The 26,055-nt window shown below is 57.1% G+C and overlaps 1 protein-coding gene and 1 long non-coding RNA gene across 2 annotated transcripts; one reads left to right on the plus strand and one right to left on the minus strand.

Annotated features, from left to right (window-relative positions):
* Positions 1-8,657: 8,657 nt before the first annotated feature.
* On the plus strand, positions 8,658-13,981 carry UTS2R (urotensin 2 receptor). Its single transcript, XM_005585333.5, has 3 exons — positions 8,658-8,909; positions 9,458-9,637; positions 11,164-13,981. The coding sequence occupies exon 3, from the start codon at positions 11,246-11,248 to the stop codon at positions 12,413-12,415; it is 1,170 nt and encodes a 389-aa protein (XP_005585390.3). The 5' UTR covers positions 8,658-8,909; positions 9,458-9,637; positions 11,164-11,245; the 3' UTR covers positions 12,416-13,981.
* An 11,558-nt stretch (positions 13,982-25,539) lies between these two features.
* Positions 25,540-25,820, minus strand: LOC141408874 (uncharacterized). Its single transcript, XR_012426383.1, has 2 exons — positions 25,706-25,820; positions 25,540-25,649 (listed from the first exon to the last, which is right to left on the minus strand). It is a non-coding gene; the product is annotated as an uncharacterized lncRNA (long non-coding RNA).
* Between the last annotated feature and the right edge of the window lie 235 nt (positions 25,821-26,055).

A 26,055-nucleotide genomic window follows, 5' to 3' on the forward strand; every position in this document is an offset into this window, starting at 1 on the left:
GCCACCATGCCTGGCTAATTTTTTGTATTTTTAGTAGAGATGGAGTTTCACCGTGTTAGCCAGAATGGTCTCGATCTCCTGACCTCCTGATCCGTCTGCCTCGGCCTCCCAAACTGTTGGGATTACAGGCGTGAGCCACCGTGCCCGGCCTCACATTATTTATAAATACAGGGCCAGGCACAGTGGCTCATGCCTGTAACCCCAGCACTTTGGGATTGCTTCAGCCCAGGAATTCAAAACCAGCCTCAGCATCAAATTGAGATTTCATCTCTACTAACAATAAAAAAAGTTAGCTGGGCGTGGTGGCACATACCTGTAGTCCCATCTACTCAGGAGGCTGAGGCAGGAGGATTGGTTGAGTTCAGGAGGTCAAGACCGCAGTGAGCTATGATTGTGCCACTGCACTTCAGCCTGGGTGACAGAGCAAGACCCTGTATCAAAAAATAAAATAGGCCAGGCAAGGTGGCACATACCTGTAATCCCAGCACTTTGGGAGGCCAAGGCAGGGGATCACTTGAGCTCAGGAGTTTGAGACCAACCTGGGCAATGTGGCAAAACACTATCTCTACAAAAAATACAAAAATTAGCCAGGCGAGGTGGTGTGTGCCTGGCGTCCCAGCTACTTGGAAGGCTGAGGTGGGAGGATTGCTTGAGCCTGGGAGTTCAGGCTTCAGTGAGCCAAGATCGTGCCACTACACTCCAGCCTGGCAACAGAGTGAGACCCTATCTCAAAAAATAAAAACAGGCCTGGCATGGTGGCTCACGCCTGTAATCCCAGCACTTTGGGAGGCCAAGGCAGGCGGATCACAAGGTCAGGAGATCGAGACCATCCTGGCTAACACGGTGAAACCCTATCTCTACTAAAAATACAAAAAATTAGCCAGGCGAGGTGGCGGGCGCCTGTAGTCCCAGCTACTCAGGAGGCTGAGGCAGGAGAATGGCGTGAGCCCGGGAGGCGGAGCTTGCAGTGAGCTGAGATTGAGCCACTGCACTCCAGCCTGGGTGACAGAGCGAGGCTCCGTCTCAAAAAATAATAATTATAATAATAATAAAATAAAAAATAAAATAAAATAAAAATAAATAAAAATATATACTTAAAGAAGGGCCATGTTTTGAACAATAAGAGTGTGTTGTCAAACATGTAATTTAATATAGATATGTGCCCCCCAAATTTTTTTTAAGTCTATAGACCAAACCACATGTAAAGGTTGCTAATGTTGGCCGGGCGCGGTGGCTCACGCCTGTAATCCCAGCACTTTGGGAGGCCGAGGTGGGCGGATCACGAGGTCTGGAAATCGAGACCATCCTGGCCAACATGGTGAAATCCCGTCTCTACTAAAAATACAAAAATTAGCCAGGCGTGGTGGCGCATACCCGTAATCCCAGCCACTCGGGAGGCTGAGGCAGGAGAATCGTTTGAACCCGGGAGGCGGAGGTTGCAGTGAGCCAAGATCGTGCCATTGAACTCCAGTCTGGGTGAGAGAGTGAGACTCCATCTCAAAAAAAAAAAAAAAAAAAAAAAAGTTTGCTAATGTTCAGGAGACAGATGATGCCAATGATGATGATGGCTATGATGGTGGTGATGGTTCTAGTGGCAGTGGTGATGATGGTGATGGAGATAGTGAAGATGGTAAAGGCCCACAGGAAGAGTTCTGAAGGATAAACGACTCTGCCTTCTAGGATTTGGCTGCTGCTGAGGCCCCTCCATAGTTTCAGTATCAGGGGCCTCTGCTGCTGTCAGACATGGATGGGGATGATAGTCCTTCAAGAATGAGGTGGGACCCCTGACCTCCTTGTCTGCCAGGAAGGCAGGAAGAAGGGGAATGACCATGCTCAGGGGGGAGGAACCCCCACACTCTGTTACATGACACGGGGTTAGGAGTTTGGCCCCATGGCGTGGTACACACATGTGCCTTTGGTTGTATGCTTGCAAGAAAAATCTGGGGCCCCTGGGGTTTCTGCCCTCACCCCAGCCCTGACTCCAACCTTTGGAATCCCTGGAAGGGCTTTCTAGAGCTCTGCATCCAGCCTCTTCACTCAGGACGTGAGGTTTCTTGAATCCTAAACTGGAACCTTTTCCCAAAGGTCAGCCGGCTTTCAAGTGGCCTCATGGGGCCAGGGAGGCTGTAGTGTGGGGACCCCAGGGGGCCCCCAAAAGTTGATTCTGAGAAAAGACTATTATGTGCACTAGACAGTTCTCACTCTCCTACATTTGAGCTTTCCCGAGCTTAGACATTTTAAGTCAGGGGAAGGGCTCTGAGTTCCACATTGTCTCCTGCCAGCTTCAGCCCTTCCATCACCTGTGATTGCTCAGATGTCTGAGGCTCTCCACTAATTAATAGGGCCACCACCAGCTGGAGACCCGTGCAGGTTCTAATTGGTTTGATTTATGTTAGCATCTCTCCAGCTGTGTCTCATATCTGGAGGTGTCTGAGACCAAGATTGGGGAAATCGTGGTGCCTGAGGCTGAAATTAAGGGAAAATACCAACAGCAGCATCAAGGGAAGTGTCTCCTGGAAGAGTAAAGTGAAACCACCAACTGCAGAGGTGCTCTGGGAGAGGTGGGAGGCCCTGCAGGGGTGTCCCCCTGGGACCTCCTTCCAAAAGAAAGAGCCCTCAGCTCTGGGTAATGAAGTGGGCCCACGGCCCCTGGGCAGGATCCCAGGCTGCTGATGGCCGATGGCTGAGCTCTAGTTGGGGCTTTAAGGGCCTGGCCATTTCTGCACGGCCCAGTCTTTGCTCCTCATGAGGTTCCCTAACTCCATCTGGGCTGCACTCAGCCTAGCTGCCCCCACCCCCTCACTTTTATTCCCTTATTTATTTTATTTTTATTTTCTTTTTATAGAGACAGGGTCTCACTATGTTGCTCGGGCTGGACTTAAACTCCTGGGCTCAAGCGATCCTCCCACCTCAGCCTCCCAAAGTGTTAGGATTACAGGTATGAGCCACTGCGCCCCGCCACGTTCCCTTATTTTCATCAAGCATCTCCACCCCAGTGTCTGTGGCAGAATGGGCCTCTGGTCTCTGAGCACCTGGGAGGTGGAGTGGGTTCTGAACAAAGCACCCTCTTCAAGTCTGAAAAACACAAACATCAGGCTGGATGGGCACCTGAAAAGAGCCCCATGAAACCATCTCTGTCTGCGGAACCTCATTTTCTACAGAATTTAGTAATCCAGTTGGAAAGTAGTTCTTTCAGAAAAATTATCATTGCAAAACACAATGAACCCATTAAGTCCAGAGCAAAGCTTCAGAAGTCACATTTGTGGAAAATGGGAGCTTTATGATTATGATTTATGATTTAATGGTCCGTAAAGTGAATCATAGGCAGGCAGAGCCAGTTAACACTAAAACGCTGGCATTACAGGTGTGAGCCACCGCACCTGACCTTACACAATAACAAAGAACTTTCCAACTGTGTAATTTCACTCACCCTTCTTCAGAGACCTGGTGCTGTCGTTGCCGTGGATATTCATCTCCACATGTCGTCATCATCGTGTGCCACCACAGCTGTTGCTGCACAGTCCTCATTTTTTTTTTTTTTTTTTTTTTTTTTTTTTTTTGAGACAGAGTCTCGCTCTGTCGCCCAGGCTGGAGTGCAGTGGTGCAATCTCAGCTCACTGCAAGCTCCACCTGCCGGGTTCACGCCATTCTCCTGCCTCAGCCTCCCGAGTAGCTGGGACTACAGGCGCCGCCACCACACCCGGCTAGTTTTTTGTATTTGTAGTAGAGACGGGGTTTCACCGTGTTAGCCAGGATGGTGTCGATCTGACCTCGTGATCCGCTCGCCTCGGCCTCCCAAAGTGACAGTCCTCATATTTTTAATTTACAAACATATTTACTTTCCTGGTGCACTTCATTTTTCCACGCACTTCCGAGTTTCTATCTGGGGTCGTTTTCTGTCAGCAGAAGGAAAGCCCGGAGGACTCCTTTAGTATTTTTTGTGCTGCCACAAATGTTCTTAGCTTTGTCTGAAAATATCTTTATTTTATCGTACATAAATTATTGGTTAAAATCCTTTATTTTGGTATTTTAAAGAGGTCATTCTCTTCTGGTTTCCATGGTTTTCTGAGGAGATCTAGCCATCTCTCCTATTGTTATTCCCTGAATGTACTGTCTTTTTTTTTTTAATCTCAATAATTTTTGCAGTTTCTGTTTACTTTTGGTTTTCAGAATTTTTTACTGTAATGTGCTGGAGGGGTTTGCTTTTAGTTTTTTCCTGCTTGTGATTTACTAAAATTCTAATGTCTATCAGTTGACACTGCTTGTCAATTTTGAAAATTTCAGCCACTGCCTTTTCAGATACTGCTCCTGCCCCATTTTCCTCTGTCATTGTTCTAGGGACTCCAGGGACATGTAGGTCGGATCATTTGATGGTGTGGTTCCACATGCTTTTCTGTTTTTCGTTCTTTTCTCTTTCTGTGTCTGGATAATTTCTATTGACCTACCTTTAAGTTAACTGATTCTTTCTTCTGCTGTGATTTCTGAATTTTAGATACTGTACTTTTAAAGTTATAAAATGTCCATTTGACCCTTGTGAGAAACAAACTCATCCATTCAAATCCAAAGAATGGACTCAGGGACCTGGAGAACCACGAAAGCCAGACTTTTAATGATGGTCTTGCAAGATCGGGTGTCTGGTGGGCAGGCACACCCAGAAGTTTCAACAAGCAATTTATCCCCCAGTGCGCAGATCCCTCCCCTGGTTCCTCATAGGCTGAGTACTATGAGGTCACTGTCTTCTCACCTGTCACCTACTGGTTATTGGGCAGGGGCTGGAGGGCGCAGGTCCCGCCCCAGGTTCCTCATAGGCTGGGCACTGTGGGGGGGGTCACTGATTGGTTATTGGGCAGGGGCTGGAGGGCGCAGGTCCCGCCCCAGGTTCCTCATAGGCTGGGTACTGTGGGGTCACTGTCTCCCCAGACATCACTGATTGGCTGTTGGGCAGGGGCTGGAGGGTGCAGGTCCCGCCCCCACTTCCTCATAGGCTGGGTACTGTGGGGGTCACTGTCTTCCCAGACGTCGCCTATTGGTTGTTGGGCAGGGGCTGTAGGTGTTTTCTTTAGGGTTGTCCTGCTGCATTTTGTTGCGGCCCACAATGCATTGCAATCCTAGTCAGCTCAGGGGCTCTTTAAGTATCTGACTTATGACCCAAGTAGCTGGGCAGGCTGATAAGAACACACCAAACAAGCTATTTTGCAGGCTAGTAAACTTTCATCTTAAACTTTTTTGATTTGGGTGAGGGCAACTAAGAGGGGTTTAAGAGGGGAGTGGGTGAGGCCGACAAGCAGGCATCCGCTATCCAAGCTGGGGCCTAGTATATCCTGTTCTTCTGTAGTTTGCTGACCTAAGCCGATTCAAGGCACTTTGTCTTGGAAATGGACCACTGTATACATTAGTTCCTTCACCATTTAAAATTTTTCTTTATAAATAGAAATGGGGGGTCTCACTATGTTGCTCAGGCTGGTCTCAAACTTCTAGACTCGAGCGATCCTCCTGCGTTCAGTTTTCAAAAGTACTAGGATTGGCTGGGCCTGGTGGCTCATGCCTGTAATCCCAGCACTTTGGGAGGCCGAGGTGGGCAGATCACAAGGTCAGGAGTTCAAGACCAGCCTGGCCAAGACAGTGAAAGCCTATCTCTACTAAAAATACAAAAATTAGTCAGGTGTGGTGGTGCGTACCTGTAATCCCAGCTACTCAGGAGGCTGAGGCAGAGAATTGCTTGAACCTGGGAGGCGGAGGTTGCATTGAGCCAAGATCACGCCACTGCACTCCAGCCTGGGTGACAGAGCGAGACTCCATCTCAAAAAAAAAAAAAAGTGCTGCGATTACAGGGTGAGCCACAGTGCCCAGCCTGTGAATTTCTAATAAAAGAGTCAAATGGGGTTGGGCATAGTGGCTGGGCAACATGGTGACACTCGTCTCTACAAAAAATACAAATATTAGCTGAGTATAGTGTAGCAGTGCACCTCTGTAGTCCCAACTACTCGGGAGGCTGAGGTAGGAGAATTGCTTGAGCATAGGAAGTCAAAGAAAGCTGTGGTGAGCGATGATTATGCCACTGCACTCCAGCCTGGGCAAGCCTAGGCTAGACTTTAGGGTGAGACCCTGTCTCAAATAAATAAATACACTCCCATTTTCTGGTGAAAATTTCCATCTTCTCATCCATGTTGCCCAGGTTCTTCTGCTTGCTTTACCATATTTATAATAGTTTTTGTAAAATAGAAACTCCTGGTCTGCTAATTTCAATACTTGTGTCACATACGGACCTGCTTCTATTGGTTATTTTTCTTTTTCTTTTTTTTTTTTTTTTGACACGGAGTCTTGCTCTGTCGCCCGGGCTGGAGTGCAGCGGCTGGATCTCAGCTCACTGCAAGCTCCGCCTCCTGGGTTTACGCCATTCTCCTGCCTCAGCCTCCCGAGTAGCTGGGACTACAGGTGCCCGCCACCTCGCCCGGCTAGTTTTTTGTATTTTTTAGTAGAGACGGGGTTTCACCATGTTAGCCAGGATGGTCTTGATCTCCTGACCTCATGATCCGCCCATCTCGGCCTCCCAAAGTGCTGGGATTACAGGCTTGAGCCACCGCACCCGGCTGGCTATTTTTCCCTATCAATTATGGATGACATGAGATGTGATATAAATAATAATCAGATTATTATTTCCTTGCTGAAGCATTTTGTACATAGCAACTGTCAAAGTCAAAATAAAATATACAAATCTTTAATGTTCAATTTTAGGAAGAATTTCAATTCTGTATGTTCAAGAACAAAAGAAAATTGGAATTCTATTGGAAAGAGAAATGTTTTCTATTGCTTTGAAAGGAAGCCCATTGGCCCTGGTAGTTCTGGGGAACTGGCAAACTCTGGCGAGTGGCCTCGGTGGTAAAACCAGCATTGGAGGCCAGGCGCAGTGGCTCATGCCTGTAATCCTAGCACTTTGGGAGGCTGAGGCGGGCAGATCACCTGAGCTCAGGAGTTTGAGACCAGCCTGGCCAACAAGATGAAACTCCATCTCTACTAAAAATACAAAAATTAGCTGGGTGTGGTGGCGGGTGCCTGTAATCCCAGCTGCTCGGGAGGCTGAGGCAGGAGAATCGCTTGAACCTGGGAGGTGGAGGTTGCAGTGAGCTGAGATCACACCACTGCGACTCCAGCCTGGGTGAAAGAGCGAGAATCCATCTAAGAAAACAACAACAACACAAAAAAAACATAAAACAAAAAACCGGGGTTAGAGTCAGGGCAGGTCATTTCAGCAGCTACTCGGTGAACTGGCTGAGGTGACAGCAGGTCATTTCGGCAGCTGGCTTGTGGGAAATTTAATTCTTGGAGCAGGCATTCTGGGTCCTGAGTGCTTTTCCCCAGCCGCAGCCCCTAGACCCCAGCTTAGTAATCAGCTCTCACAGAACCGTCAGGTCGGAGGCAACCTTCCATCTCCTATCGGGCGCACAGGCAGGATGAGCTGCTCCCCTGTCGGGTCAGAAGCCGCAGCTGCCGTTGGTTTCCGTTCGGCTGTTTTCAGCCCACAGAGAACGAACTGTCCTACTGCTGGACCCTCGCTCTGCGCAGCGGACCTCGGAGACCAGAGGGACTTTTCCCGCCCTCTCCAGCCCAGCCTGGCCTCCCCAGCACGTGGCAAACGGCCCACGGAGGGGACTGGTGGGCATCTGGGGCTCCCCCGGATCCAGCTCATTGCAGGAGCCTCTCTGCCACTCGCACTTGGCCACCTCCTCTCCCCCCGCAGAACCGCTTCAGCTGTAGGGGCCGGTCCACGGCCTGAGGCAGCAGATGAGCCCGGGCGGAGTGGAGTGGGCGAGGCCAGCTCCTCGCTGGGCGTCCCTTAGACCCCCTGTGTTCACAGCCCTCCAGCGTCTCCTCTAATTTTATCGATGTTCTGTGTCTTTCTTTCAGTGGTCCAGCATGAGTGACGGCCGCATCCTACCTCCTGGCAGCGAGTGAAACCGAGTGGGGGCCAGCACCCAGCTCAGGGGCTCAAGGGTGAGGCCGTGGGGTCCTTCCTCCTACCCTGCGGGGCCCTGCAGCCCCCAGTGTCACTTCCGTGGATTTGGCCGCCACGAGTCCCTGCCGGGGCCTGGAGAGGCTGCGTGGGCTTCTAAGAGCATCTGTGGGAGACCCGCAATGGGGGCGGGGGTCGTCGAGGCCCCCAGAGAGCCCGTCCCCCTCTGCGTGGGTGACTCCATCCCTCCCCTACCTCCTTTCTATGACCCTCTCCGGGTGTAGGGGTGTTCCCGCCCCCCAACCTGCGCGCGGGCGGGTGCAGGGCTTGGCGGACACGGAGAATTCCAGGCTCCGTGCCCTGAAAACACGGGCGTGAGGGGCGCAGGGGCGAAGGCTGGAGGCGGAGAACCCAAGAGGGGCTGCGGGACCGGCCTCGGGGCAGCGGGGCTGGAGGCAGCTTCGCTCCGCGGACGTGAGACCCGCCTGGGACCCTTCGCCGACCCGGCTGCGGCCCGGCGCCCCCCGCGTCTTCCCGGCCCCGCGCTGGCAGCGCCGCCCCCCGGGCCCCCGCGCCGTCCTCCCCGCGCCCCCCGCGTCTTCCCGGCCCCGCGCGGGCAGCGCCGCCCCCCAGGCCCCCGCGCCGTCCTCCCTGCGCCTGCTGCCCGCTGGGGCTATTTTAATACCGGGCGCTGGCGCGGGGCCGCGGCGCATTCCCAGCTGGCGGCGGGCAGGTGGCGGCGGCGCAGGGACCCGGCGCGGGGCTCCGGGCGCGGCTTTGGTGGCGGGACTGGCGGGCGCCCCTGCCGTGCGCTCTGGGAGCCGAGGCCACCGCGGAGCCCCTCGCGCCCCCTCTGCTCCGGGACAGGGGAGCGCGCGTCTGAAAGCTCCCCGCGGCCGCCCCGACCCGCGACCCCAGGCTCGGCGGGCAGGTCTGGCGGCTCCGTGACCAGAGGCAGGTGGGTCCTCCGTGGGTGCCTGGGAGCGCGGGGACTGCGGGGCCTGTGCCCTTCGGGGCCCTCCGCGGGGCTGGGCCGGGGCTTCGCGGTGGGACCCCACCCTGGGCGCTGGGAGCGGGGTCCAGCGAGGCGGCTTCTCCCGAGCCAGGGAACTTTGGGCCCCTCCCCTTCCCTCCTGGCGACCCTGGAGCACGGCCCGGCGTCCACTGTCCCCCTACCCGTGACTCGGGCTCGTGCACAACTGGGGAGCCCGGTGCCCCCCGGGCTTCTGGGCCATCCCCTGGGTGAGGGCTCTGGAAACGCCCCGGGTGGGGGCAGCAACGGGTTGAGGGTCCTCTGGACAGATGGAGCTGGGCGGGGAGCTACCCAGCCTAGTGGGAAAGCGAGGCAGGGCACATTTCCAGGCCCTGGAAGGCCCCCAGCGCTCCCACCTGTTGATGCCGCCCCATCCCAGCCAAGACTGCTCCCTGTGCGGCCATGAGTGTTCGGCCTAAATTCAGCGTGGCTCGTGGAATCAGGCAGCCTCCTGTGTTTCTTCTGCCCCACAGCTCTGCGAGCTTCGTCCAGGCTGCTGACCTCAGCGGTGACTCCTTCACTGGCTTCATGTCACAGTTTGCTCGCCCCCTCCACTGGGGACATTCCAGCTGTTTCTGGCTTCTTAGGAGTCAAGCTGCCGTGAACTTTCGCACACTTGACATTTTCTGGACATTGGCAGTCCTTTATCTAAGGTACAAACCTAAAAGTGGAATTGCCGGGTGAGAAGGTCTAGGCGGTCAACTCTGCAAGTCTTGCCAATGGTTTTCCAAAGTGGCAGCGCAGTCCAGGTTCCCAGCAACAGCAAACGGTGGGGCCAGCTCCTCTGCAGCCCCCATGCCTGTTGACAACGATGTCTGCCTTTTCACACCTTCGTCGTTGTCATCACGCAGGGCTTCTGTGGCCATGACTGGCATTTCCCTGCTTGTTGGCCGCGTGGGTGTCCTTTTCAGGGAGTCCCCAGTCACGGTTTTGGTCTCTTTTTTTCAAATGGGTTGTCTTTTCCTTACTAATTTGCAGTTCTTCTCTATATTTTTCTTACCAGCTTTTTGTCTATTTTCTTTCTTTCTTTCTTTCTTTCTTTCTTTCTTTCTTTCTTTCTTTCTTTCTTTCTTTCTTTCTTTTTTCTGAGACGAAGTCTCGCTTTGTTGCCCAGTCTGGAGTGCAGTGGCGCAATCTCAATCTTGGCTCACTGTAACCTTCACCTCTCGAGTTCAAACAATTCTCCTGCCTCAGCCTCCCGAGTAGCTGGGATTACAGGCATGTGCCACCATGCCAACTAATTTTTATATTTTCAGTAGAGACGGAGTTTTGAGATGTTGGCCAAGCTGGCTTTGAACTCCTGACCTCAGGTGATCCACTTGCTTTGGCCTCCCAAAGTGCTGGAATTACAGGCGTGAGCCACTGCAACCTGCCTGATATATGTTTTCTGATGATCTCCTAGCCTGTGACTTATGATTTCGCTTTCTTGGTAAAGTTCTTAATTTTAATGAAACCCATTTGCTCAATCTTTTATTGCAAGTATTTTTCGTTCATTTTTAAGAAATCTTTTCCCATCCAAGGTCATGCCAGTATTCCCGTTTTCTTCCAGAACCTTGACTGATTGATTTAACCTTTCACACTTAGGCCTGCAATCCATCTCGAATTCATTTCCCTGTATGAGAAATGGAGATTGCAGAGCCCTCCCTCTCCTTACTTTACATGTTTTTCTATTTGGACTTTTAAAGTCAGTAGCTACTAGTTTTGCAATCTGAAGAAAACTTTTTAAAAATGTACAAGTGAAATAAAAAACGAGAAAGGACTCTGGGGTAAGTGGGCCCCACCCGTGCACAGATAAGAAAATGAGGCCTGGGGGGTGCACTGGGCAGGCAGGCAGAGCCCAGGACTCCCAGCTCTGTCCACTGCCAACCTCTGCCCCAGGGGCTGCCCTCCTGTGTTCCAGCTTTCAGAAAAGCCCAGTCCATCCCAGAGGCCACGGGACCTACAGTGAGGCGGGGGCAGGGGTCCTGCTGGGGCATGTGGGGGTGGGGGAGGGAGGTTGGGGTGGCTCATCTGGTGGCACTCGAGTCCTCCTGCAGAGCTGGTGACTTCCAGAGAGTCCCCAGGAGCCGGAGGGCAGTGGGGGGCCCACGTGACTCTGTGGGAACGGCCGTCACAATGGCCTCCTGGGAGCAGAATGGGTTGCCTGACTTTCATCTTTAACAGGCTTCTTTCCCCACAGGCTGAGCTGGTTGCCCACAGGTGCCCGCGCCCCATCTCAGGGAGTGACCACCCAGCCCTGAGCCGATCCTGAGGGGTCAGAGATGGCGCTGACCCCCGAGTCCCCGAGCAGCTTCCCTGGACTGGCGGCCACCGGCAGCTCTGTGCCGGAGCCACCTGGCAGCCCCAACGCAACCCTCAACAGCTCCTGGGCCAGCCCGACAGAGCCCAGCTCCCTGGAGGACCTGGTGGCCACCGGTGCCATTGGGACTCTGCTGTCAGCCATGGGCGTGGTGGGCGTGGTGGGCAACGCCTACACGCTGGTGGTCACCTGCCGCTCCCTGCGCGCCGTGGCCTCCATGTACATCTACGTGGTCAACCTGGCGCTGGCTGACCTGCTGTACCTGCTCAGCATCCCCTTCATCGTGGCCACCTACATCACCAAGGAGTGGCACTTCGGGGATGTGGGCTGCCGCGTGCTCTTCAGCCTGGACTTCCTGACCATGCACGCCAGCATCTTCACGCTGACCGTCATGAGCAGCGAGCGCTACGCCGCGGTGCTGCGGCCGCTGGACACCGTGCAGCGCCCCAAGGGCTACCGCAAGCTGCTGGCGCTGGGCACCTGGCTGCTGGCGCTGCTGCTGACGCTGCCCGTGATGCTGGCCATGCGGTTGGTGCGCCGGGGCCCCAAGAGCCTGTGCCTGCCCGCCTGGGGCCCGCGCGCCCACCGCGCCTACCTGACGCTGCTCTTCGCCACCAGCATCGCGGGGCCCGGGCTGCTCATCGGGCTACTCTACGCGCGTCTGGCCCGCGCCTACCGCCGCTCGCAGCGCGCCTCCTTCAAGCGGGCCCGGCGGCCCGGGGCGCGCGCGCTGCGCCTGGTGCTGGGCATCGTGCTGCTCTTCTGGGCCTGCTTCCTGCCCTTCTGGCTGTGGCAGCTGCTCGCCCAGTACCGCGAGGCCCCGCTGGCGCCGCGGACGGCGCGCATCGTCAACTACCTGACCACCTGCCTCACCTACGGCAACAGCTGCGCCAACCCCTTCCTCTACACGCTGCTCACCAGGAACTACCGCGACCACCTACGCGGCCGCGTGCGCAGCCCGGGCAGCGGCGGAGTCCGGGGGCCCGTTCCCTCCCTGCAGCCCCGCGCCCGCTTCCAGCGCGGCTCCGGCCGCTCCCTGTCTTCCTGCAGCCCGCAGCCCACTGAGAGCCTCGTGCTGGCGGCGGCGGCCCCGGCCGGACCTGCGCTCGAGAGTCCCGGGGACCCGGCGTGAGCACGCGGAGGGGCGGCTGGAGTCCAGGCGGGTCGGGCCCCAAAGCCTCAGCCACTACCGGGAGCCCCTCTGCAGAGCCCCCCACTCCGAAATCACAGGCCCTGCCCCTCCTCCTCAGTCCCCTTCCGGAAAGATCCTGCTCGCTTCCCCTCAGTGCCCTCCCCGTGATGCCCAGAAGCACCACCCGCCTCCCTGAGGGTCTCCAGGAGGCTCCACTCCAGTCCCGGCTTCTGGGGACCGAGGGCAGCAGGCACCAGTGCCCGGCCCGTGTGGAGACCGTGGCGCGGCTGCCGCCCCCGGGACCCTCCTCCTCTCAGCCAGCGTCCCCGCGGCTCCCGTCCCAGCCTGTGTGACTCCATCCCTTATGGCTTTGCCACTGGAACAATCAACCCTGAGCTGGCTTCCGTGTCCTGCCTCAGCGTGGGGGATGCCACATCTGAGGGGTGGGAGGAACAGCCGGCAGGACCCCCAGCATGACACCGGCAGCTCAAGGAGGAGCCTGTGGGTCTGGCTGGGGTGAGGGGTGCACCTGCCTTTGAGGTCTGTGCAGGCAGCTGGTCTGGCACTTGATATGGGGCAGGGAAGGTGGCCAGGAGGGGAGGCTCTGGCAGCGTGGGCTGAGGGGTGGAGCAGGGGGAAGGCACTGCCCAGCAGAGGCCTGAGGCTTCAGGTGCAGAACGCAAGAGGCCAGGGTCACTGGCCGCACCTACAGGCCCCCTGGCCTCTCATCCACATCTGGCTCCGGTCTGATCAGGAACGGAATCCAGGTCCCGCCTCACAGTACCCTTGGCAGTCTCTGCCCCACTCACCCCTCGCTGCCTCCTGGACAGACTTCCTGCCCCTGCTCTCAGCTTGGCCAACCATCCTCTCTCTGGCGACTGCCCCTCTCCAGCCCCCAGTCCAGGCCCCGGACCCTGCACAGCCTCCCCCAGCCTGGCCTCCCCTCCCCACCCCATGCCCAGACTACCAGCCCCTTGGGGCTCCATCTGAACACTGGGGCAGGGGTCATGCCCACTCGGTCCCTCCAGCGCCCGCCCCTCAGTGGAGTGAGCACAGCTCTGCTGGCAGGACTGTCGCAGGCGTCGGGAATGAGCATGCAGCCCTGTCCCCAGGGCCTCCCAGAAGAGGGGCAATGCTTGTAGGTCTCCCCTGGAGTGACGAAAGTGCTCTGGAACTAGACGCCGGTGGCTGGGCGACACTGTGAACGAGCCAGTGCCACAGAACCGTGCCCCTGAATGTGCGAGTTCTGTCGTGTTTTACCTTAAAAACAAAAAGATCCCACTCCCCAACCTTGTCCCTCTGTTAAAACTGAAATAGAGACGGACGGACGTCCCACTCCTGAATACATGTAAAATGTGTACAAAAATATCTTCTATGAAAGTGGTTCATAATCTGTAGATTGTAATCTGGGATTTGTAATCTGTAGATTGTAATCTGGGATTTGTCTTAGATATAAAATCCCATCTTTGGGTTGTGTGTTTTTTGCTTTCTCCAAATAAATCTGATCTTTAAAATTCAAAAGAAAAAAAAGAAAAAAGAAAAATAAAGTAATAAATTACAGGCGTAGTGGCTCACGCCTGTAATTCCAGCACTTTGGGAGGCTGAGACAGGTGTATCACGAGGTCAGGAGTACAAGACCAGCCCATCCAAGATGGTGAAACCCCATCTCTACTAAAAATACAACAAAACTAGCTGGGCGCAGTGGCAGGTGCCTGTAATCCCAGCTACTCAGGAGGCTGAAGCAGGAGAATCGCTTGAACCTGGGCAGCAGAGGTTGCAGTGAGCTGAGATTGCGCCATTGCACTGCAGCCTGGGCGACAGAGTGAGACCCTGTCTAAAAGAAAAGAAGAAAATGTGCTGCTAAAATCACCCGGGGAGCAGGCAACTCCTCGGAGGTGGGACAGGGCTGATGACGCCCCTTCCGGAGGCTCCGAGGAGCCACCCCAGCCTCGCATCCTCACAGCATCTCTGATGCAGAAGGAGAGCTTTGGGGATTGGAGGTGCTTTCTCTTTCTCAACCCAAGCCTGATTCCTAAAGCTGCTGTCTTTGTAGAGAAGCAAAATTAAAATTAAACATCTGACAGCCAGAGCTGGTCCCTGGCGGTTCCAGCTGGCACTGTCCTCACCTGACACGCAGACTCTCGGCAGCAGCCAAGACAGCAGGGCATAGGACGTGGGGAGACTCCACGCTTAACTTCTTGCTACTGCCTTCCGGTCTGCCCGCACCAACACGGCTTCTGCGCTGAGCACCTGCCTGCGGCGTGGGGCCCAGGGTGGTGACCGGCAGCGGCTGTATCATGGCAGCTGCTCACTGCTCCTGGCCCCCCACTTTTCCAGGAGACACCCCACTTCTGTGGAAGGCCCCCCACGTCTTCAGAGCCAAGAAGCTCCAGAGGAAGGAATTTCTGGAGCAACATGGTCCCATCCATGACCCCCTGGATTCCATGTTAGAACACAGCTGAAGACTCGGGTCCCAGGAGGGGCCCTGCAGCCCCACACCCCAGAGGAGACCACCCCAGTGCCACCCTCCACCCAACTCAGCCGGCCACCTGCTGTCCCCAAGGGGCAGAAAGTGGGTCCTCTCCTCCCACTTGTGTTTGGAGAGGGTGGGTGGTCCCCATGATGTGAGACACAGTTGCTGGAGGTGACCACACAAGCATCTACAACCACGTGTGTCCTCCACGGATGTCACCACGGGGCCGATGTGGACAGAGTTCCCCTGAAAGGCAGAGCTTCAGGGCAGGGCTGGGTAATGTGAAGAAAAGGGTGGCACAGGCACGCGTGTGCATGTGAGCGTGGGCTGAGGGAAACACCTGGATAAAAGAGAAAACAAAACTAGGGGTGAATGACTCAGGGCCAGGAGAGAAAAGAAATAAAACCTAAGTAACGGGGGGATGGCCGGGCGCGGTGGCTCACGCCTGTAATCCCAGCACTTTGGGAGGCCAAGACGGGCGGATCACGAGGTCAGGAGATCGAGACCATCCTGGCTAACCCGGTGAAACCCCGTCTCTACTAAAAATACAAAAAATTAGCTGGGTGTGGTGGCGGGTGCCTGCAGTCCCAGCTACTGGGGAGGCTGAGGCAGGAGAATGGCGTGAACCCGGGAGGCAGAGCTTGCAGCAAGCCGAGATGGTGCCACAGCACTCCAGCCTGGGCAACAGAGCGAGACTCTGTCTCAAAAAAACAAAAACAAAACAAAAAAAACATCTAAGTAATGAATTCTGAGAAACCAGAGCAGCGAGGCTCTCAGGACACCAGGAAAAGCCACCATAAAACAAGGAGCAGGCAGAGGCGGGGAAGGGAGACCTGAAGACCTGGGCGCTGAAACAAAGCACTGGCTGGAAGGCTGGCAGGTGGAACCGCAGTTCCTCCCGGAGGGGCGCCTGGTTCCGGGAGGGAGTCCCCCGGCCCTGAGCCCTACTCTGGTTTTCAGTGCCTCTTGTTGAAGAACCGCGAAGATGCAGAGGTGGGCACACACAGCGCAGTGGACCCCAGATCACAAGGTGAGCGTTCTCTTCGGTGCCTGCTCCCCCTGTCTGGGTGTGGACGGGGCAGCAGTGGGCGCCCCTGTGCAGCCCCCAGCCCCGGCCCCATCCTCATCAACACGTCATCCAGTCACCATGCGCCATGCTTGTGCATCACCCGACCCGCTGGCGACCCCACAGCGCACCTGCCTTCCGCCCTGGGGGCCTCCATAGCAATGACGTCAGTGACAAGTAGCTCTGTAAGCAGCAGCACCGGCCCCCTGCCTCCCAGGACACACATGGTCCCACACACCACCGCAGACTCACACCCAGTCACACTCACACCACCAAAGGCTCACACCCAGTCACACACCACCGCAGACTCACACCCACTCACACTCACACCACCGCAGACTCACACCGACTCACACTCACACCACCGCAGACTCACACCCACACCACTGCAGACTCACACCCACTCACACACACCACCGCAGACTCACACCCAGTCACACTCACACCACCACAGACACCCAGTCACACTCACACCACCGCAGACTCACACCCACTCACACTCACACCACCGCAGGCTCACACCCACTCACACTCACACCACCGCAGACTCACACCCACACCACTGCAGACTCACACCGACTCACACCACCGCAAGCTCCCACTCAGTCACACCCACACACCACTGCAGGCTCACACCCACTCTCACTCACACCACCGCAGACTCACACCCACACCACCATAGGCTCACACCCAGTCACACACACCACCACACTCTCACACCCAGTCACACACCACCGCAGACTCACACCCACACACCACCGCAAGCTCCCACTCAGTCACACTCACACCACTGCAGGCTCACACCTACACACCACCGGAGACTCACACCCACTCACACACAACTGCAGACTCACACCCAGTCACACATCACTGCAGGCTCACACCCACTCACACAGCACCACAGACACACCCAGTCACACACCACTGCAGACTCACACACTCACACCAGCACAGGCTCACACCCAGTCACACACCACCACAGATTCACACCCACTCACACTCACACCACCGCAGACTCACAGTCACACTCACACCACTGCAGACTCACACCACTGCAGACTCACACCACCACAGACTCACACCACCACAGACACACCCACTCACACCATCGCAGGCTCACACCCACACACACCACCACTCACACCCACTCACACTCACACCACCACAGGCTCACACCCACTCACACTCACACCACCGCAGACTCCCACCCGCACCTTCACCCACAGCCCTGCCCTGCCAAGCCTCCATTGTTTCAGGGTCCCCAGAGCCCGTCAGGCCTGGCAGCTGCTTTGCGCTCTCGCTCTGCGTTCTCTCTTTGGCACATTTCCTAGGCTCTGCCAGGAACCCTCTGGCAGGGGGTGCAGCCCAGGTGGAGTTCTGTCCCGGGGAAAGGGTACTGAGGACAGCACCCTCAAATCCAGATGGAATTTTATATGTAAATTTTATATATAAAGTCACAACGAGTGAAGAGGAAGTAGCAGTGAATATATTCTAAACTGAGAAGCAGGGGCCGGGTGTGGTGGCTCATGCCTGTAATCCCAGCACTTTGGGAGGCTGAGGCGGGCAGATCCCCTGAGGTCAGGAGTTCGAGACCAGCCTGGCCAACATGGTGAAACCCTCTCTCTACCAAAATACAAAAGTTAGCCGGGCGTGGTGGTGGGCGCCTGTAATCTCAGCTACTCAGGAGGCTGAGGGAAGAGAATCGCTTGAACCGGGGAGGCAGAGGTTGCAGTGAGCTGAGATCACACCACTGCACTGCAGCCTGGCCGACAGAGAGAGACTCCGTCTTGAAAAAAAAAAGAGAAGCAAAAGGTTATTGAATGATTATTGAAAGTATGACCTGGCACCTAGAACCGTCAGAGACACAGAGAGAAATGTAACTTCGGGAGTCAGAATTCCGATGCAGAAAGGACGACTCAACACCAAAGCAGAAACCGCACTGGATGGAACGCCCTGGCTCTGCCGTAACTCTCTCTCCAGCCATTTCACTTCCAGGATTTTATCTGAAATTTAAAAATCAGACATGGATCAAGATGTGTGCACAAAGGTGCTCGCTTCAGCATCACTTTGAAAACCACAGGCACCGTGGAATTTTCCACAGCTGGTAAATAGATGATGACGTGAGCAGTGGAGGATTTTGTGTATCTTCAGAGAATAGCAAAGCTCTGTTTCGGAGTGTCCTTAACGGGACAGATCCAAGGCATGACGGCCAATGACGGAAGCTGGAAAGTGAAACCGAGTGATTTAATCCACGTTTCATTTGAAACAAACAAGAATGTGTGTGTGGATATGTGGTGAAAGTGTGGCGTTCCAAGTGTGGCGTGTGAGACTGTGACCCTGTGTCGTGTGTGCACATGGCTGTGTAGACGTGTGGCTGTGTGTGACTGTGACCCTGTGTTGTATGCACACATGGCTGTGTAGGCATGTGTGGGCGCATGTGTGTGCATGTATGCATCAAAGCTTGACAGGGACACTTTAAAATAGCAACAGTGGGCCGGTCACGGTGGCTCACGCCTGTAATCTCAGCACGTTGAGAGGCCAAGGCGGGTGGATCACGAGGTCAGGAGTTCAAGACCAGCCTAGACAACATGGTGAAACCCCATCTCTACTAAAAATACAAAAATTGGCCAGGTGTGGTGGCACATGCCTGTAATCCCAGCTACTCGGGAGGCTGAGGCAGGAGAATCAATTGAACCCAGGAGGCAGAGGTTGCAGTGAGCTGAGATCACATCACTGCACTCCAGCCTGCGAGACAGAGCGAGACTCCATCTCAAAAAAAAAAAAAAAAGAAAAGAAAGAAAAAAGCAACAGCGTTAGCCCTTGGTAGGAAATTTTAGGTAGTTTTTTTGTTTTTTGTTTTTTTACTTTTTATACTTTTGAGTCGTTTCCAGATTTCTCCCAAAAGGTATACACAGCTTTAAAATCAGGATGGTTACCAAATTTTTTAAAGATGGGGTCTTGCTCTGCTGTCCAGGCTGGAGTGCAGTGGTGTGATCTTGGCTCACTGCAGCCTCCACCTCCTGGGTTCAGGTGATCCTCCCACCTCAGCCTCCTAAGTAGCTGGGATTACAGGCACGTGCCACCATACCCAGCTAATTTTTGTATTTTTTGTAGAGACTAAGGGTCTCCCTATGTTGCCCAGGCTGGTCTCAAACTCCTGGGCTCAAGTGATCCCCCCACCTCAGCCTCCCAAAGTGCTGAGATTCCAGGCGTGAGCCACCACTCCCGGTCTATTAAAAAGTTTGAATGTCTGAGGCCTTCATGGTTGCCTCAAACGTAGCCAGGCTTGGGGTGGTGCGTGCTGTGCGTCTCCTGCACACGGGGCTGCCGGGCGCCTGCCTTGGAGGAGGACGAGGATGTGGCATGCAAGAGTCTGGCAGCTGGGGAGGTCAGAGCTGGGCCCAGGCCTGCGCGTCCATCTACGCATGGCCCCTGCCCTCTGCGCCACCCCTGGAGGCTCTTCTCCTCCTGTCCCCTCTTCCCTTCCCTCCCCAGGCCCTGCCCTTTCCTGGCACCCAACTCCCTTACTCAGACCTCATCCAGCCCCACCCTGAGCCCAAGCGTGGGGGTCCCGGGGCTCCAAGCCACCAGGCTGTGTGGACAGCCCCTCTCCTCAGGAGTCCCCGTGGCCACCCCAGCTGTGTCCGGGGCTGGAGCCAGAGTCTGCTCAGGTAGGAGGGACATAGCACCAGGGGCCGTTCGGGGGCAGCGACAGTGGAGTGCACGGCACAACCCACGAAAGAAATCCAGTGCTCTGCGGGGGTTTCAGCAAAAGTCCTTCTGCCCTGAAAGCAAAAGTAAGACCTCGGCTCTGACAGGTCCCAGGTGAAGTGTCCACGGCCGGCTGCCCCCAGCACCACACTCTGCTGTGCCCACAGCCCCGACCACTGCCAGGCTCCCCTGGACCCTCCCTGCAATGTCCCTCCACCCCCGCAGTGCCCCCCAGACCCTCCCCACAATCCCCATAATGTCCCCCACCCCGCGCAATGCCCCCAGACCCTCCCCACAATCCCACAATGCCCCCTAGCCCCCGTAATGCTCCCTGGACCCTCCCCACAATGCCCACAATGTCCCCTCCCCCGCAATGCCCCCCAGACCCTCCCCACAATCCCCGCAATGCCCCCTGGACCCTCCCCACAATGTCCCCCTACACCCTCCCGTAATGCCCCCTGGACCATCCCCACAATCCCACAATGCCCCCTAACCCCTGTAATGCCCCCAGACCTTCCCCACAATCCCCACAATGTCCCCTAACCCCCGTAACACCCCCCAGACCCTCCCCACAATCCCCACAATGTCCCCCTACACCCCCCCGTAATGCCCCCTGGACCCTCCCCACAATTCCCACAATGCCCTCCACTTCCCCACAAGGCCCCCTGGACCCTCCCCACAATGCCCACAATGCTCCCTAACCCCTGTAATGCCCCCTGGACCCTCCCCACAATGCCCCCCACCCCCTGCAATGCCCCCAGACCCTCTCCACAATCCCCACAATGTCCCCTAACCCCCATAATGCCCCCTGGACCCTCCCCACAATCCCCACAATGCCCCCCACACCCTGCAATGCCCCCAGACCCTCCCCACAATCCCCACAATGCCCCCTGGACCCTCCCCACAATGCCCACAATGTCCCCTAACCCCCGTAATACCCCCTGGACCCTCCCCACAATGCCCCCCACTTCCCCGCAAGGCCCCCGGCCCCTCCCCGCGAGGCTGTGTCCCTGCTGCAGGCCGTTGGCAGGTGTTGCTGGTTCCGGAACTCCTTACAAATGGGAGCCTGCAGCCTGCAGTCTTTGCATGCCCGGACTCCCTCCCTTCGCAGCACAGATCCCTCCGTTCTGCTGCTGGGGCCTGGCGGAGGGATTTTGCTGCCGCTGCCGAGGGGCGGCTGTTTGGGCCCAGCCCTGGGTGGGCAGTTGCTAAGGAAGTTGCTGTGAACGCTGCTGCCTCAGCCTCTGCTTTCGTTTGTCCTGGGTAGAACCCAAGGGCGGAATCGCTGAGCAGGTGGAAACTGTCTCGCTGTCTCGCCGTCTCCCTGTTCCGCAAAAGCAGCTTCAGCTGTGCCGTGGACGCTCCCCAGCAAGGGACGGGCCCTCCCGTTGTCCGCCGCAAGCACCTGGAATTTACTGGCTGTTAGGTGCACTTGGGGAAGGAATTTCTTTTCGTGAAAAGGCTGCCGAAAATCCCTTTGTGAGACACCAACTGTGCTGGGATCGAAGGTTTTGTAAATTTGGGTTCGGGCTACGTGGTAAGGGGTGAGGCCTATGCTGGAGAGGCCTTTGCTGTGGGGTGTGCAGCTCCCCTGGAAGGCCCTGGGCAGCGGAGCAGCCGGGATGGGGCCCCCGCCTGCATCAGGAGAGGGGCTGGGTTCCAGCACTGGCATATCCCCCAACCCACACCCCCAGCTGCTTCAGCCCAGAGCAAAACTGGCGAGGGAGAAGGTGTCCTGGGCAGGCCTCGGCCCTGAGAACAAGGCAGCAGACGGCCCACGCCTGGGGGTTGAAGGAACACATGAATGAACTGTGTCCCCCGCTGGGGGTGGATGCCTGGTGGTGGCTGATTGGTTTGCCAGGCGCCCTCACAGTCTGCCCCACGTCTGTTCTGTCCCCAGGCGGCTCTGGCGTGGCTGGGATTTGGTTTCCAATTGCCGCTCCCTGACCAGAGCTGCTGCAGGGCAGTGGGGGTGGACGCCACGTCCCCCAAACTGGCCTCAAGTCCAAAGGGGCTTTTTCAGACACCCCCAGGTCCCACCCTCCCACCTTCCCAATAGTGAGCATGGAGGACGTGGTCTTCTGGGGTCCACGGCGGGGAGGGTGGAGTGCACCGGCGCGTGGACACAGGGGTCTCAAGGCCCCAAGTCGCACTTCACATGAGTTATTCCTCAACAGAGAAGCACCTGCCATTTAGGGCTGCCGAACTCCCAGGCATTCCAGGAACAGTGTGCTTCAGGAAGTGGGTCGCACCTGCAACCAGCAGGCTCCGCTGTTCACCTGCCCGGGTGCTCTCTGCTTTGGGAGTCCGTCCCCGTGGAATGGACCTCAAGGAGGCCTGCCGCTGTGGGTGGCAGCAGTGACTGCGCTGGTGGGGTGAGGCGGCCCTGGCCAGGGAGGACGGCTGGAGCTGCTTGGCAAAGACTTGCGCTCTGCCTGCCCGAACCTGCGCAGCGTCACAGGTGCACTCCTGACCACCTGGAGGGTCAGCCCCGGGAGGTGCCGGGGCGCACAGGCCCCTTTCTGACCCTAGGAAAGCGCTCGGGGCAACCCGTGCTGTCTGGCACCTTCCCTCATCACTCACAAGGGCAGGTTTTTCCATTTGAATTCCAGACAGATGACAGTCCCGGCCGGAAGCGAGGCTGCCAAGGCCAACAGCCAGGCTGTTCCAGACTCCGGCTTTTCCCAGGCTGAGTGCCCAGCCCCATGCAGGGGTCAGGGGAGGCCAGTTCTCCTGGGACTGACCCAGGCCCCAGAGGCATCGTGTGCCCCAAGCCACCGGGACAGGTGCACAGGCTGGCACTGGCCCAAGGCTGGGTACCTCTGTCGTGTCACTGTTGCCCTCCTGCAGCCAAGGAGATCCAGGCTGGGAGGGCCGGGGGGGTGAGTGAGGTCAGAGCAGGACACAGCCTCGGCGGTCTGCAGCCTGGAGACTAAGGTCCAAGCCCCAGCTCCTCTGTGCCCTCCCCGCATGGGGCCCCTGCAGATCCCACTGCCAGCTAGGCATGGGATCTTCCTGTCACCTCCAGCCAGCCCAAGGGGACCTCCTAGCAAGCCCCCCACCCCTGCTTCCCTGAAGCCCACAGTAACCCACAGGCCATGCGGCCTGGGCTGGGCTGTTGTGTATTTCATGGCCCCGACGGCAGCCCCCTTGGCAGAGCCCACCACTGGGCTGCTCTCCAACGGAGACCTCTCCTATTTCACAGCTAAGGGACCTCGGCTCGAGGGACCACCCAGGCCGTGCCTGGGACCCAGTGCTGAGAATCCCAGGAGTGGACACATGCAGGTGCCTGGGACTGACGGGTCCTCAGAGGACGTCGGGCTAGGCTCTGTCTGTCCAGGTGGCCTCCAACACCCCACAGCATGATTAAAAACACAGAGCTATGTCTCACCCCAGAAATAGGAGTCGGCGGGAAACCGAAGGTGCCGCCCCCCTGTACTTCAGCCAGACCTGGCCACGGGAGCCAAAATTCCTCCTAGGGGCTGGGAGCCAGACCGGGGCTGGGGCTAGGGCCTGATGGGGAGGAGCTGTCTCCATCCCCAGGCTCTTCTCCCCGGTCCTCCCTCCGCCTTGTCCTGGCCTCCAGTGTGCGGCCATCTTCATGCCAGGCCGGGCAGCTGGGGACCAGGAGCCTTCTCCCTGGGACGCCGCTAAGAGGCAGTCCTGGGGGGTGTGGATTCAGGGGTGGAGGGAGAGGCCCAACGAGAGGCAGGAGCCAGTATACCCACCTCACCACGGGTAGGACTCCAGGGCCAGTGGGTATGAGCACAGGAATGGGGCTGGACAGACAGTGAGGTGGGGATGCCAGCAAGTTCTGACCGGGGCTGAGGGGTCCGGGCTCCCCTCTGAGGGCTGCATGCTCCAGAGCCCTAAACACAGCGTGGCCACCCAGGGAGGGCCCAGTGCAGGGAGGTGGCTGCACACGCCAGCCGAAATGAAGACACAGGACAGGACTGGCTAGCAGGAGGGCCTGGGTGTGGGGTCCCAGGGCCGAGGGACATGTGGGGAGAGTGAGCCTGGCCTGGCCTCACAAGGGGCTATGGGGGAAGGAAAGCCCAGGCAAGGCCTCAGTCGGGCCGAGCACCTGCTCTGGTCTCCGGCCACAGACCCTCCCCTGCCCTCTAGGCACAGTGTGCTGGCAGGCGGGGTGGGGCAAGCCCCCAAGGGTGGGCTGCCGGAGGGGCTGCTGGGAGCCTGGGGTCCATGAGGGTGCGGCTGCTGCCTGGCATTGCCCTAAGCCGGCCAGGACCTGATCCCCACCCTGCACTGGGGCTGGGAGCAGACAGGAAGGACAGAGACACACGGAGAAGAGGCCCAGTGCGTCTCGGCGGGGTGTGGCCGCCTCCCGGGATGCTAGACAGGAGCCATGGGGCCCCTTCCTGGGAAGAAAAGTGTGGCCATGCAAAGTGAACCCAGGGGACGGCAAAGGGCCTGACCCACTCTTCTCCTGAAACTCAGATGTTTCCAGTATGTGTTGGGTGTCCCCAGGAAAGACACGGAGATGGACTGATTTGCAGGGGACCCCAGGCCCTCTTCCCCCACACAGGGAGCCTCGGGATCCATCTTCATTGCTGCTGGCACAGGGGCCTCCTCCTCAGCCCATCCTCATCTGCTGTTGCTGTTTCATCCTCTTCCTGCCTCGTGCTTTGTTGATGCTCCGCACATTATTTGGAAGTGATGTGTAAATGGAATAAATGGAAAATAACTCTTATTGCTCCCAGCTGGCCTAGTCTCGTCCCTCACCCACCTGCCTTGGGGGCCAGGAGGCTCTATGATGTGAGGACGCTGGATAGAAACAGCAGCCAGAGGGGGACAGAGGGGGACAGAGACTGGACAGAGATGGACAGAGAGGGACAGAAGATGCATGGGCTGGCCAGGTGAGGGGCGATGCCTGGGCACCCCCAGGTCACAGGGCAAGGAGCAGTACTGAGCAGTGCCACAGTGTGACAAAGAGAGTGACATGCAGCAGGTCAGGGACATGCAGCATCCAGTGTGGACGGAGCCTTCCTGATGCGTGGGCCACCCCTGAGCTCACGGGGCTACCCTCTGGCCGCCGGTCCCCCAGCTCCCCAGCCCAGGGCTGTCCAGCAGCGAGCGCTGCCCTGGGAGATGAGTGGTGAGTGGGCGTGGCACACACCGCTGGTGTCTCAGGCCCTTGGCTTCCATCTCGGTGATGAGCTCCGCTGGGCCGGAGTCCCCATCAGGAAAGAAGGTGGAGGGAGCGGAGGCCACCACCCTCCACACCAGGGCTGTGACCATGCAGGGGTGAGTGGTGGCTGCCATGTGGGATCCTGGCAGCGACCCACACACCATGCAGAGTCAGCTCCAGGCTGGCCATGGTGACCAGTCTTCCGGGACGGGGCCAGTGATGGGAGGGCCACGCCCGTTTCCTTTCCTTTGAAAGCGAGTCTCCTATACGTAGAAATGGCTTTGCTTGCTCACCCTGCGGCCTCACTGGCCGGGTCACACACCCACATGGCACCAAGGCCCTCCCCGCAGCCCTCCCCACTCACTTCACCGTCGTGGCCTCTGCTTTCGTGGCTTCCTTCCCTTCGTGAGAACTCGGGGCAGGTACATGGAGCTTTTCACACAACTCAAGAAACCCAGCCTGAGGGCCCTCCATACTCCCCAGACTCGGACACGCGGGGACCTCGTGTTTCGGCTTTGCCTTCGCAATGCACGGCTGTGCGCTCGGGCCTGGCTCTGGTGGCTGCCGCGTCTTGGAGACCCTGTCCCCTGTCCACGCAGGTAGCAGGGACAGGGCCACCGCCAGGCTGGGAGCACGGATGGAAGCAGGAAACGTCTCCTGATGCTCCCTTCCTGACAGCAGGACTCGCCCTCCTCAGATTCTTTATTTTAAAAGGAATAATCATCTTTGATTGTAATGAAACACTTTTACTTAAAAACAGATCACTCATCAGAGGACACGCCGGAGACTCCAGTTCCTCCCCAGAACCTTCTAGCGGAACCAATCACCCCGGAACCTTCTAGCGGAACCTATCACCCCGGAACCTTCTAGCGGAACCTATCACCCCGGAACCTTCTAGCGGAACCAATCACCCCGCATGGCTCCTGGAAGAGCCTCAGGCCGGCCACACCCGAGGCTTTCATCAGGTTCACAAGCACTTCTGGGGCAAAGCCCAGGGTGTGCGGATTCACTGCTGTGCTCAGTATTTTCCCACTTTTTTATTTTTAAAACATACCCAGACTTCAATGATAAAAATTTTTTTTTAGACAGGGTCTTGCTCTGTCTCCCAGGCTGGAGTGCAGTGGAGCCGTCACGGATTACTGCAGCCTCGACCTCCTGGGCTCAATCAGTCCTCCTGCCTCAGCTCTGAGTAGCGGGGACCACAGGAGCAGGCTGCCACGCCCAGCTACATTTTTAAAAAA

Source organism: Macaca fascicularis, chromosome 16, assembly GCF_037993035.2.
Source record: "Macaca fascicularis isolate 582-1 chromosome 16, T2T-MFA8v1.1".
Lineage (NCBI taxonomy): Eukaryota > Metazoa > Chordata > Mammalia > Primates > Cercopithecidae > Macaca > Macaca fascicularis.

Coding starts and splice junctions, on each gene's coding strand:
- UTS2R (XM_005585333.5), top strand. CDS start 11,246: ATGGCGCTGACCCCCGAGTCCCCGAGCAGCTTCCCTGGACTGGCGGCC.